This window comes from Prionailurus viverrinus, chromosome A1 (assembly GCF_022837055.1).
Source record: "Prionailurus viverrinus isolate Anna chromosome A1, UM_Priviv_1.0, whole genome shotgun sequence".
NCBI lineage: Eukaryota > Metazoa > Chordata > Mammalia > Carnivora > Felidae > Prionailurus > Prionailurus viverrinus.
This window is the reverse complement of record NC_062561.1, coordinates 158,362,738-158,377,158: the sequence shown is the minus strand read 5'-3', so window position 1 is coordinate 158,377,158 and position 14,421 is coordinate 158,362,738. Positions and strand designations below refer to the sequence as shown.

Sequence of the window (14,421 nt, the reverse complement as noted above, 5' to 3'; positions counted from 1 at the left end):
TTAGGTTTGAAATTTTGCAAATAAAAGGAAAAAAGAAGAGAGTTTCTAAGGAACATTAAAGCAATGACTATCATGATCTGACTTGTATTCTAGGATGATTATTCTGAGAGGATTTATTTCAGGAAGAAGCAAGGCAAGAACAGAAGGACCAGAGGCCAATTTACCATAAAGCCGATGAACCCTTATCTTGTGGGTCCCTTCCAAAGCCCTGGGAGAAACCTAAGCAATAGATGGTTAACGTCATCATTTGCTTTTGTAAAATTTGCAAAATAAGATATTCTAACTATGCTTGGTTAAGACCACTGTCTCTTTTCCATTCCAACTCCCTTCACCTTCCGTCAGGCAGCTCTGAAGTAATGACAGGCATTTTGGGGATCCTGCTAATGGGACTTGAAATTTAGGTTTAGTGGGATATTATCTGTAGTTTGTAGTCACTTCCTTGTACAGTTAAATGTTTGAGAACTGTCTTGGTACACGAATAGCCTTCCGGAATGCTTCTGTCACCCAATGTGCAGACTTTTTTGGTGTCTTGAAGACAAAGATGCCAAGCTGAAAGAGGAACACAACACAAACTATAATGCCCAGCACCAAAAAGATGTGAAGAGCAAAGAAATACGCTGGTAGAAAAACTAATTCTCATATTCTTCTCTACATAGAAAATAACAAAAGCAGTTACCTTAGGAAAAAGTGATCAAAGACTGCACAGCCAAAAAACATAAGGAAAATTAAAGAAATGTCAAGCTGCTAAATAGTAGAAATGTTTTTTAAATGTCTGTGGCATTTGACAGCTTTTTAGATTTGCAACTCACCATGCTTCCTTTTCTCATTCTAAATATTCATGAGTGTGCGTGTGTGTATCTGTAATGTTGTAGTTTTTTTCCCAACAAAGACCTCTGAAATTATTTAAGTTTCAGGTCCTACAAAATCAGGAACTACCCCTTGAGACCAAAAAGAAGGCCACTATGACAGATAATTACATGACTAAGATCTGAAATCCAATGAAGAAAAAGAGAACGCGTGGAGTTTGAGGTTTATTTGAAATGTAAAACCAAAAGGGCTTCTTAGTCAACTGGATATGGGAAATGGGAGGAAAGCTGGGTTGGATGATTCTAGTTTGGGTGAATGAATGGGTTTGACATCATTCACCAAGGCAGCGAACTCAGCAGAAAGAGGAAGATTCTGTGGAGATACTGGCCAGGAGAGAAACTAGAGCCAGAGAAACAGACTGGGTATTCATCAGTGTCTATACAGGGAAAGGTAAAGCAACAGATTAACAAATTCAAGGTCAGAGTAAACAGCAAGAAGTGAAGCCAAAGGATGAAACCCTGGGAAACAACTAGTGCTGTGTTGGTTCAATATGTGTACGGGGGTGGGGGGTGGTGTTGACCAGTAAGAAGACAGAGAATTAAAACAACCAAGAAACAAAGAATAGCTTTTTTAATTGAAGGGAGAGATGTGTTTGAATAACTTCAAAGGATGAATTGTTATTAAAATATAAATCAAATTAAAGGGTAAATGTAAATGGATGTCAAATTTGTCAATAAGCATTTAACTGGTAACCATGGGTGAGAACAAACGCAGTATAATTGCGAAAGTCAAAGTCACACTGTAGTGGACTGAAGAATAAATGGGAAGTCAGGAAGTGGACTCAGGAAGTGTGGATGACTCTTTCAAGAATTGAGGCCTGCAATAAAAAGAAACTTAGGGAAGTAGAGGGGATGTGCGGTCAAGGAAGGGTCAAACCTACTTTGTGTCTTCTAATGCTAAACGTATACCTACCCTACCACTATGACCCCAAATCCTACTCCTAGGAAACTTAAGCATCATTAAAAGGAGAGTGAATAAATAAATCACAGCACATTCACACAACTGAAAATATACACCAAAATAACAAAATATAGTTAAGTGCAACATGGATATATGCCCAGAATATTAAGCTAACTGAAATTAGACACAAGGTACTACATACGGAATAATTCCTTTTGTATGAAGTTCTAGAATAAGTAGAACTAATCTATACTGTTAGAAGTCAGAATAGCAGTTATCTCCAGGGAGGGGTGCTATTAACTAGGAGGAGGCATAAGAGAGCCCTCCAAAGTGAGGCAAATGTTCTCAATCTTGACCTGTGAGGCGGCTGCATAGATACATGTACATGTAGGAAGGTATTAAGTTGCACTCTGGGATTAGGGAACTTTACATCCCTTACTTTGCTCTACCTTAATGAAAAGGAAAAATAATCAATGAATAAAATTTTAAAGCCAGCCTCACTGAGGAAATACCACTAAGATGGAACTATCAAAATACCACCAAATCAAAGTGAATTCCAAGTTGGCCCTAGGAGATCTGACAATGATATGCATAGCAGCGAATGCTGGCACTGGCTGAACCAAAAGAATCCAGCAGCCTTGGAGTCAACGCTTCCTCTCCCTCAGGCAGTGTTGCCAGTGTATTCAGTTTGCTCCTTACTAGCTACCTGAAAACCCTGCACCTAAGCCCAATTCCTTCTGCGGACAATCTATCCTTCCCACTGGATAGACCTTCAGAATGTCAGAAAGAATCTTCCGGGGCTCAGCGCCAGCCTCATACCTTTCCCATATCAAAAGAACACAAGTACTGACTTCCTTCACTACTGTAGAACAATTTAGAAGACAAATCTGTACCCATCAGAATCACAGCAGTAGTCCGTGACACTTTACTTTGATGTCTCACTATCATACCATGTGATGAAGAGATTAACGGCTGGCATTTGAATGCAGTGATTTTATTCCCAAAAAAAGCCCCATATTAATCATGAATAAACTTAGCACTATTTAAAATTATCATGGTACCTGCATTCTCATCATAAAAAAAATTAAATACTTACCATTTTGTCTGGTGCCAACAGCAGCAATGATTACTGGAACTGAATTTAATGCCCTTTTAATCACTGGAATATAATTATCCTTTACTTCGTGGAATGAAAACTTGTCATTTACGTTGTATTTGATCACAATGATGTCAGCACTCCCAATTAGATTTCTAGAGGTATACCAATCACTGTCAAAAATGTCCTAAACCAAAATGCAAAGAGCACTCTTTAGTCTACTTGTCTTCAAATGAATCATGAAATAAAATGTAACACATTAAATTTTTTCCTATAATTTTTGTAATTCATAAAAAGAATTTATTTTTAAATAAGTAACTATCTAAAATTAAAAATGTTTAAAGCCTACCAACTCTTCAATTTTTATGTATTCATTTAGCCTATTCAGCAGTGTAGTTCTTGTACTCTGAGACAGATCTAGGGAATCACTGTCTGTGTGATGAAATACGCAATTTCTTTCAATATGTGCACTTAAAAATAAGCACTTTGTTTTAAAATTATGCCATATTTTTATCACCTAATAAATTTGAAAATGTTAACACTACGGCAGTAGATGCCAGAGCATCAGTATGAGTAAAGAAGCTTCAGAGGATTTTCTGTGACCCAATTAGACACTGCAGGAGTGTTCAAGTGGTTTAAATGGCAATGCATTGTGAATTCTGTGGAGTTCCATGTATTTTCTACATATTTTCAAAATTTATACATACCTTTCAACTTAATCCATCCTTTGGACGGTACAGTATATATATATAATGTATGTGTGTATATAGGGATGTATGACTTATAAAAAGATACTATGTAACATGGTAAAGAATAGATTTTCAATTCCTGTTTTTAGCTTATATAAATTAAAAATTCAGGATAAACCTTTCAATCTTGAAATTTTTACTTTTGGACTACAGTTAATAATTACCACTGTATAGAATCAGGGCCAAAAGTAATTTATTATGAACTCTACTCCTTAAAAGCTTTGATACTTCAAAAGTATTTTTCAAAGGCTTTATGTGAATAGTAGCATAAGAAAAATATGTTTATATATCTTAATACCACAGCTAAGTATGCATTAGTAGCTTTTTTCCTCATATTCTAGTTAACTATTAATCATTATTTGTCCTTTCCTGTGGCCTTTAGTATGTATTTCCAGGATATAATATGGCTAGATTAAGAAAATAGTTACATGTGGCTAACAGATCCAAAAACTGTTGGGCTATGAAAGTTTGCACTTTAAAATATGAGCCCCAAATAGGGTAATAATGCTGAAATCAATCAGTCAAGATCCATGTGACAGAGCTTTCATCCTATGATGGAAAATTCTGGAGAAGTGTTACACAGCAATACCCTTTAGAAGAGAGAGCTGCTTCTCACCAGGACCTCCACCATCCCCAGCAAGGCCTCCCCCGATTCCCTGCACCCACCCCAACCCACCTACTTCCTATGAGTACACTCAGAGTAATGAGAACTGCAAAATGTTTGGACATGGATTTTTTGAAATGTTTAGACATGAATTTATTGAAAGTGGGAGCACTGAAAAAGGAAGATTAAAAAAACCAACAAAGAAAAGTAGACAAACTATGGGGACATAAACAGCAAAGGCAAAGTCTTAAGCTTGGAGGAGGGTGGAAGAGGCGGGGAGAAGGGAAGTGGGACACAGATCAAGAAAATGTGAAGGCTTCCCAGCAGAGCTTCACACTCATGCTCTTTTCCAAATCCCAAACCACAAACCCATTCAGTTCCAAATGTATCTGCTATAGTATCCAAGTTCAAAGTAAACAAGCATAACAGGGTATATAAGTACAACAAAGAAAGAGAACAAAGTCAGATGAATGGGATTAAAAAAAAAAAAAAAAAAAACAACTAGAAATAGGTGGACCAAATGAAACAGCTATTTAACTCTGACAGAACAAATCAAAAGTAACTGCTCTTTGCATTCCAAATAGTTTAAAATTCCAGAGTTACTGGAGAGGTGTACTAGAAAAAAAAGGAAACATTGAGAGGGAAGTGTCAGGAGAAAATGGGTTTTGGCATCATTACCACGGATGTATTGAGGATGTAAACACTGTAAATAATTGTATTTTTAAAACATCAGTTTCAAATCCTGCACAAGAAAAGTGTGCATGTGTTACCTCATTGCTTTTCGTGGAATATCTCTGGTAAACAGGAAAAGATCTAGAAATAAAATAACGTAACCGCACACACACAAAAAAGAGGATGGGTTTGAGAGAGACATCCTAAATAATGAACTACATAAAATGAATATGAAATGCATTAATTTAAAAGTGCCAAATATATATACCGCAAGGATCCAGAGTAAGGCCATGGATCTACAGAAAAAACAAGAGAAGTACAAACTGTCTCATTCCAATTCCAAGGAAATAACACCACATTCCTAGTCAAACTGTGTCAAAGAGAAAATGCTCCCCTGGTTTCTAGAAATATGAAGGAAATCAAATTCTCCCACCCCTTGTAAATCACTTCCAGGATTTCCTCTAGGAGGTTATGCAATGCAAAGCTTGGAGCCACATTGGGAGAATGGAAATCATTTTTTTTTAAATAATCTAAATTTTTGGAGCAAAACAATTGTATTCTACTTGACTATGGGCTGCAAAGTACTGTTTTGTACTTTGCACTTAGTACTAAGTACTAATACCACTGCCTCAGTGTGGTGGCAAATTCACTACATTTGTGTGAACCTTGAATGATGTATACGAAAACTTCTGCTTAGTGTGACACATGGCTATATTCAAGTCGTAATAAACACATTATAGGAGCTACCACCTACTGAGTGCCTACTACACGTCTGCTTCTACACTAAGAACTTTACACGTGCTCCCTCATTTACTCTTCAGCACAGCTCTAGGAGGCAGGGATTATTTTCATTTTATACATAGGAAAAATGAGGCTAAGAGAGGATCGCTGACTTAACCAAGGAAAATCTCTAAGTAGCAATGTGGGGATCTGAAAGCAGGTCCTTCTGCTGTCAAAACCTGTGCTCTATCTGCTCTGCTACATTGAATATTATGTTTCAGTACATGTCAAGTATCAGCTGATAAATACAATCCACCTGAATCTCTCTGATGGACTTTTACTTACCACCAAAAAAAGAAAAGCACCTGAGAAGAGAAACTCTATAAATATATTCCCTCATGTTTGAAGATCATTATAACCCCCAAAGTGTACCTGGTTACCAACTCAATGCCTTAAACAGGACCTAAACAAACAAAAGGTTAAGATTAACACAATAAAACGCAACAATCAGTATAGGGCAAAAATCTAGACTACAGATGCTTATTCTAATCCATTCACTTACTACAACTCATGATCACAAGTACTGTTTTTTGCTAAATTATCAACATAAACAGGAAAGAGCTAACAGCTCAAAGAAAAAACAGGAAATGTAAAACCTAACATCCAAATTCAGCTTATTTTCCCTGCATTTATTTACTCTACTCACTCAACATCTGTTCCACTGAGTGTAGTAAAACCAGTAAGTTTTTAGACTGTACTATCTTTCACAATGAAATGGCCAAAGTGAAGAAAAAAAAAAAGTGTTTCATTTGCTTGCATAGACTCCAGCAAGTTCCTGATCAATGCTTCTTATGACCAGCAAGTTCCTGATCAATGCTTCTTATGACTACAATATGGGAATTCAATACCACCCAGTAATGGAAAAACTGTTTTGCATTTATTTTAGCCCATTAATGTAAATATCCTTTAACTGAAAATTTGTTTGGGCTATAGTGATCCTTTCTTGCCATAATTTGCATAAGACATTTTTTATGTACATTCCATACATTCCTTTAGAAAGGTGTATCAGTTCCCCATAGCACCTGATCTAGATTTTTTAAATTGCTATTTAAACATACAGTCTCACATAATGAGAATTTGCATCTTCTTTTTCAGACACTCAGCTTTCTTCTGTTACAAAATACAACCTTGAGCTTTAGTTATAATATTATAACTCCAATACCAGTAAAGAATAAGAAATTTCCAAATAAGATTAAATGAAAACATTAAAATTATTACTATTATTGCATACCTCAGTATTACATTATTGTGTACTAAAAATATTTATGTGTCACAGAGTAGATTCCTTTCTCCTTTATCAAGTACTCAAGAATCAGACTGAATTTTATCGACTTTATTACAATTTCTTCTAATTATTGCAAATTTTAAAGCTTTTTGAAAATTCCAAGCAGTATTATTATTTCCGATTTATGAGTCACTGAAAACAAATGGCTAATATATCAAGAGTATCTGCATTATTAAAATTAAAAACATGAATTAAAATTTTCAAAAGTGGATAGTGTTGCAAATGAGTGGTTTAAAATTAATTCTCAGTCCCTGTCTCTTCCTCTCCTTTCCAGGGGTCCTATTTCTGAACTGCCCCAGTGAAATTTATTTTTGCTTGTGTTGAGCTTTCAGAGGACTTTATTTTTAGAACACTAATATTACACTATCACCAACAGGGTAGGCATGAAAAAACATTGCTCTCTGCGGGTGACACTTGGTGACCCCGTCCCTTGGGGTTGTCACATTCAACTGCCAGCTACCAAGGGACAACCTACAGTCGTGCATTGTAGGAGTAAGCGCTCCAAGTTCCCACTGGGGCTTTTTTGCCTTCTAAGAGTGTTCTCTGACCAGGCTGCCCCCCGCCCGGTGAAACAAAGGAAAACGAAGCTTTTCCCAAAAATGTTTTAAAACTCTACCCAGGTGACCCGGACGGTCCACATCCGTGAAAAGGGAAAAAGGGGGAGGAGGAAAACAAATGAAAGAAAAGCTCCGTCAGCCTCGGCACTGAGCAGCGGCCGCCCCTTACCCAGACGGGGCAGTCGTGGACCACCAGCTTGACATTCCCAAACGCGCTGGCCTGATACTCGGTGAACACGGGACGTGCGACCGTACTGGTGGCGTTCAGCAACAAGCTGCTTTCGTCCCCCGAGACCAGCGGGCTTCTCCCCAGGTAAGTGCGGATGAGCCCCGACGGCCGATTGTCCTGGTGAAACGCGTCCCCCTCGTTCCCGAGCGCCACGATGTGAATGGACCTACACGACAGGGAGGGGGTGAGGGGGGAGAAGAGGCGCGTGGTCAGCGCGAGGATCTCTTTAATCAGAACAGGAAGTGCGGGGGGCAGCGCGGCGAGGATGAGCGAAAGCCCCTCGCGCTGGGGCGCACGACACGCGTTGGGGTAGAGACAATGGCAGGACCGCGACGCGTACGTACATGATCTCAAATCCAAGGGCAGGGCGGCGACTCGGAGAAAACCGGCTCCTCGCGGCCTCTCGGGGCCAGGCGGCGGCGTATTCACCCGCAATCAGCTCATCCCCGGCCGCGTCTTCTTCGCGCGCCTCCACCGCGGTGCGGCCGACGCAGAGCGGGCCCGCGCGAGCAGGCGAGCGAGCGACCAGGGGGCCGGAGACGTGCGAGTCGGGCCGTGTGCGCGCTGCCAGCCAGTCAGGAAGTGCCGGGGAACATCCCGAGCGGCCCGCCGCTCCCCGCCTCCCCGGCCGCCGCCGCCAAGAGTGGCCCGGCGCCCGGGCGCTGCAGCCCCCTCTCTGCCGCGCTGCCGGGGCCGGGCAGCTGTCGCCTTCTGCTGCCGCGGCTCCTCCTTCTGGCCGAGAGTGAGTTAGGAGAAAAGCCGGGGCCTCCGCCCCCTCGGCGGGCCGGGCGGGCGGGTGCAGCACGTGCTGGCCTTGGGGGTCGAGCGGACGCGGGGGGCGCGCTCCCCGTCGGGGCCCCGGGCCCAGGCAGCGGCTGCCGGATACAAAGGAGCGGCCCGCGCAAGGGCCCCGCGGAATATAAATTAATAAATACAACGCCCAAGCCGGAGAGCTCCTGATCGCCAATCCGCCTGCAGCAAGTTTGTTCAACTCGAAAGGCTGTAACCAGAGCCAGGGAAAGGGGGGTGGGGCGGTGAGGCCCCCGCTCCCTAAAGGCTGGGGAAAAAGGAGGCTGGGGAAGCTAGGCATTCAAGCCTGCTGGCCGCTCCAGCAGCCCAATTTTTTTCCCCTTTTGGCCTTGACCGAAAGTGTTTTACCACGTCTCCCGCTTTGTCATTTGTCAACATGCACTACAGCTGTTTTCTAAAATCATACTTGGGAGAAAAAAATAAAGGCAACATTCATGCTGGGGCAGAAAGAGTTCTTTGTTCACACAGCAATTAATTTGCTAATATCGCTTTTGAGGGATTATTTACTATTTCAAGCTATATTTGGCATAGTTTACCAAAAACTGCAGCTTTTCTTTGTTTTGAGTGCTGGGGTTCTTATTGTGATAATGTTAAGAAGTTACGTGTGAGGTGTTTAACATACGGATAAGCTAAATGCTAGTTTACTTGGAGATTTTCCAGTGCACATTAAGGCTACCTATTTAATAACTCCTTAGACCAACTGAAAAAATAACGTTCATGCTAATAATGCAAGGATACTTCAGATTCCTTCATGATAACTCACTGAAGTAAAGGTTATGACTGCCTCTAAAGGGCCTCGAACTATCCCAATGCAAATGAACACCCGAGTCCACTAATACCAAGAAGGGCCAGAGGTTACTGTGGGACTCAGCTTCTCCATAAACATGAAAATTCTCACAAGTGCTCTGTGTTGAAAGAGTTATTTCTCCCTTTCCTTATTTATTCATTTTGCCCTACTTTAAAATATCTTTTCTCAAGAGAGCTATTTTGAGGGTATGAGGTACTGAGGAGGGACTGAGGTACTGAGTAGGGGAGTGAAAAGACTAGGATAAGAGGCCTTTGGAATGTGAACAGCTTTTGATTATGGGCCCTTGTTGCTCAGTTGGAAGCAGTATAATATAGTTTCTCATGCTCATAGGGTATAGCAAGAGGCATTATTCATGTAGTCACTGATTTTTATTTTGACAATTTTTTTTTAATGTTTATTCATTTTTGAGAGAGAGAGAGACAGAGAGAGAAAGAGGGAAGCAGAGTGTGAGCAGGCGAGGGGCAGAGAGAGGAAGACACAGAATGTGAAGCAGTCTCGGGCTCTGAGCTGTCAGCACAGAGCCTGATGAGGGGCCAAACCCATGAACCATAAGATCATGACCTGAGCCGAAGTCAAAACGCTTAGCCGACTGAGCCACCCAGGCGCCCTATCACTGATTTTTTTTTTTTAAATCTAGTTTCCCTTGCACTAAGTATAATATCCCTTTGTCTTTAGAACCTAAACCATCCTGAAATATCTAAGAGTATAGGATCACCTTTTCTCTTGGGTCCATAGAAAATATATTTTGTCAATCCCTTCTGGTAACCACAGGTCAAAAACAAAGACACTAGAATGGATGAATGCAGAAAGAAATTGTGGTATGTACCTGCAATGAAATATTATTTGGGATTAAAAAAGAAGGAAATCCTGTCATCTGTTACAATATGAATGAATCTTGAGGATGTTATGCTAAATGAAATAAGCCAGTCACAGAAAGACAACTACTGCATTATTCCATTTATGTCCGGTATCTAAGGTAGTCAGACTCTTAGAAACAGAAAGTAGAATGGTGGTTACCAGGGGCTGAGGGTAGGAGGAAATAGAGTTGTTCAACAAGGAGAGTTTCAGTTTTGCAAGATGAAAAAAACTCTGGAGATCTAATGCAAACAAGGTGCATATAGTTAACACCACTGTAATGTATACTTTAAAATGGTGAAGATGGTAAATTTCATGTTATATTTTTATATTTTGTCACAATACAAAAAAGGGGGGTGGGGATTGGGAAGTGGCAGGAAGAAGCATGCATTGTCTCCTCCATTATTGAGTATGGGAGCCAGGCCCATGGTAGGTAGCATGGGAGATACGAAGATACATAAGACTCAGGTGTTACCCTTGAGAAACCAAGTCTATAATTAATGGTCGCTACATTGTGAATATTAATGCACCCAATCCTTTGAAAACATACTGGTTGCTTAAATAATTATAATACAAGCTTATGCATTCAGCAGCAGAGGTAGGTACAAAGTACAAGGTTAAAATTCAGTGAACATTAAGAAGAGACCGTGCCTGTGTGTCACCAGAGAAAAGTTCACAGAGGAAGTAAACAGTGGCTTGGGTCCTAACAGATGAGAAGGAATTGCTAATATGAAGAGGAGGGAGGTGGGAAGGGAGAGAGTTTTAGAAGGAATAGACAGACATTATATGAAAATCACATGCAAAGGTGTAGAGACATGGAAGATCATGGTTTGTTCAGGAAACAGAGCTGAAATTAACACTGGTGTGCAGATTCCTTTATTACAGCAGACAAAAAAGAGAGTGGTAGAGGCTTTCCAAGAGATTTCAAAAGTCAGACCTGGGAATACTAACTATAGATTAGGGGTCCCTCTGTATATACCAGAGAGCTCAGCTAGATGCTTACCAAACCCATCTTCTTTTCCAGGACCCATAGCTGAACTACATTTTCCAAAGCTTTTACATGTAGATAAGGCCATATCATTAATTCTGAGTAGCAGAATATAATCCCTACTGAGCTGTTAAGAAAAGTGTGCCTTCTCTATTCTCTTTTATCCCTCTCTACTAACTGGGTGAAGCCAGGTCAATGTTGAAGCCATTGTTTGAATCTGTTGGTCTGCTGCATGGAGGAAGATTGGGTTCCTGAATGAATGGTTAGAGCAGAGCTGCTTCACAGCATGCATTGTACTGAGACATGAGTGAGAAAATAGATCTTTATTGAGTTAAGCCAAACATTTTAGGGTCAATTATTATAGCAGCTAGTGTTACTTATCTTGGCTAATACGAGATCACAGATGGTCTATTTCTTGATATCGTAAAGATTCTTTTTATAATTATCTTAAGGCTACTTTTTTTAATAATTATTTTCCTCTTATTTACAATTTTTATTTCGTTTATATATTTGTAGTTTCCCTCAGTAGCATTTAATTAAAAATTTACTTTTACTGGGGTATAACAAATTGGATTATCATTAGTCCTCCAGTCTCAAGGTCATGGGGAACACACAAGCAAGCACCTCCCACCCAAACAACATGCTTCCCTATTTTTGCAGTGGAAATGCCACCATTTTCTATTCATTCTAATAGATGCTTTTATCTCCAGATACAATGTAGCCACATAAAAGCGTTAAAGTATGTGTGAGGTAACTCAGAGAGTTATTACTGGTACCCAGATCATGAATATTAATATACCAGTCTTTGAAAAATATGCTGATTCCTTAATGACTAGAGAGGAAGCAAGTGTTACTACGGGTAGGTCTGAAGAATTAGGCTTGGCATTAAGATTTTTCCAACTGTGTTTCAAAGGAACTAGTTTTCCATCTGAGGAGGTGGGGGAGAAAGATACCTAGAGAGGTCTGAGCACCACCTTCTCCCATCTCATAGTCAATCAGAGCAGTGTTATTGTCATCTAATTTTATGTTGTTGTTTTTTTCAGTTTATTTATTTTGAGAGAGAGAGAGAGAGAGCGAGCGCACAGATCATGACTTGAGCCAAAACCAAGAGTTGGACGCTCAACCGACTGAACCACCCAGGAGCCCCTGAAAGAATATATTAGAGTTTCAAGTTTATTTTCAGTAAAAAGAGGGTATTTCTAACATTAAGAGGAATAAAATTTTAAGGCTGTCTAGAGCAAGGGTCTCTAAAGTGGGGTACAGAGGATGAACCTGAACCTGAAATTTGAGAATAAAGTATTTGGACTTCTATGTACAAACACATATACTTTTATCAAAATAAAGGGAAAGAAGTCAAGCTTTAATAATATTGAATGTGAGGACTGGCAGCAGCACCCCCACATGGTCCATAGGTGGACAGGCACCTGGGGTGCTCTGGGGAGAGGGTGGGAGCACAGCAGCACACAGAACAGAAGGGGAGGGCTCTCTCCATTGTTCGCTTTCAACATATTGCCACATGTTGCAGTTTCTGTCTCACTAAGTGGATTTATGTAGGATATTTAAATGAACTGTTACAGCATGGACCAATGGAGATAGTGTTAATAATGCAAGAATAAGCAAACACAGTTGGCTGCGTTGACATTTCTGATGTCCTTTGGAAGCCACATTGCAAAGTAAAAAATGAATGACTTAATCGGATCTGACAAGTTGGCCATAATCATTGAAATAATAAGAACATTTGTTTTAAGTATGAACTTACATATACTTTTGCTAACTGACTTCACCCGGTGTGTATCATAGTTAATAGATAATGATATTCTGAACTGATTACAATTAGCTAGCCATTTAAAAACTACGCAAACATGAAGGCAAAACTCGGCATCTCCAGCATATTGAGTAATGTACTATTCAAGCCAATACTTTAAAGAAAATTCATATATTACAAATGCTAAAAAGCTTTGTCTGAGCTTTCATAACAATGAATGTCAAAAAGCAACATACGATAGGGAAAATAGTTTTTTTCTTGCCAAGATGAAAATCCCTGAAATTATACATGGAACACAAATGGAAAAAAACAACTTCATTTCTTTGACAGTGAATACCTTGAGAATATGCATATGAAACACTGCTAAAGACCCAAAGACACAAGTATTGGAACAAGTTACACAATGTGGGAAGTTTACCATAAAGTTAAACTGAAAGCACAGATGTTTTTAATATGTCTCACGTTATGGTGGATAGATTCTGTTATGATAGATTCTGTTTCAGTGTGGTATTTACTACACTATGTTTTGATAATGAAATACATTTTAAAATGACATTTTTTGTGTGTGAGCCACGAAAGAAAAACTATAGTAGAGAAGATATTCTTTCTTAACTACATCTTGAAATGATGTTTTAAATAATAGTTGAATTTGTAAAAATAAAAACTGTTTTATACAAAACTTGTGTAGTGTAATCATCGATGGATTCATTGTTTTGACTAAAACTTTTTAAAAAAATGAAGGGGAGGATTCCAAGCTAAGGTTATATGAGAGCAGGTACATTTTATAGGAAGTTATTCCAGCAAAGAAGTTGGGGCCAGAATACACAGCACTATAAGATGTTAACAATACAGTTAGTTTTGTGCAAATGAGACTTGTAGAGAGTTTTTAAAATTTTTTCTTCATTGTGAAGTATAACACCTGTACACAGAAAATTGCATAAAAATCATCACAAATTAATAATTATAAAATAAACTTTCCTAAACATCTCCCAAGTCAGAAAATAGGGTATTATCAACATTCATGCAAGGGTACAGGCATGTGCAGACACACACACACACACACACACACACACACACACACACCTGGTGCCCACCCCCTTCCCCCCCACCCCTCAGTTACAGTTATCTTTTCTTCCTTAGAGATAATCATCACCTGACTTTTGTGATGATTATTTATTTTTCTATATAGTTTTACTACATGTGCATCCCTAAGCAAACATTTTAATTTTGCTTCTTTTTGAACTTTTTATAAGTGGCATCACACTGTATATACTCTTTTGTGTCTTGATTCTTATGATCATCATCATTTGTCAGATTCATTCATGTGAATGTAGCTGTGGTTTATTCCTTTCATTCATTTTTATTGCTGAATAACATCCAATGGATATATACACAACCATTTACTTTTCCATCCCATTGTAGATGCATATGTGGGTTATTTGTAGTTTTTGCCTAT

General features: G+C 39.4%; 1 protein-coding gene and 1 long non-coding RNA gene across 2 annotated transcripts in view; one reads left to right on the top strand and one right to left on the bottom strand.

The window, feature by feature from the left end:
• RHOBTB3 (Rho related BTB domain containing 3) overlaps positions 1-8,705 on the bottom strand; it is a 53,791-nt gene extending 45,086 nt beyond the window's left edge. The window contains exons 1-3 of the mRNA XM_047862812.1: positions 8,084-8,705; positions 7,680-7,905; positions 2,864-3,050 (exon numbers count right to left, since the gene is read on the bottom strand). Coding sequence (XP_047718768.1) covers positions 2,864-3,050; positions 7,680-7,905; positions 8,084-8,085 — 415 coding nt within the window. The 5' untranslated portion in view covers positions 8,086-8,705. The remainder of the gene's footprint in view (positions 1-2,863; positions 3,051-7,679; positions 7,906-8,083) is intronic.
• LOC125167922 (uncharacterized) overlaps positions 7,687-14,421 on the top strand; it is a 32,641-nt gene continuing 25,906 nt past the window's right edge. The window contains exon 1 of the long non-coding RNA XR_007152991.1: positions 7,687-7,823. This is a non-coding gene — a long non-coding RNA (uncharacterized LOC125167922). The remainder of the gene's footprint in view (positions 7,824-14,421) is intronic.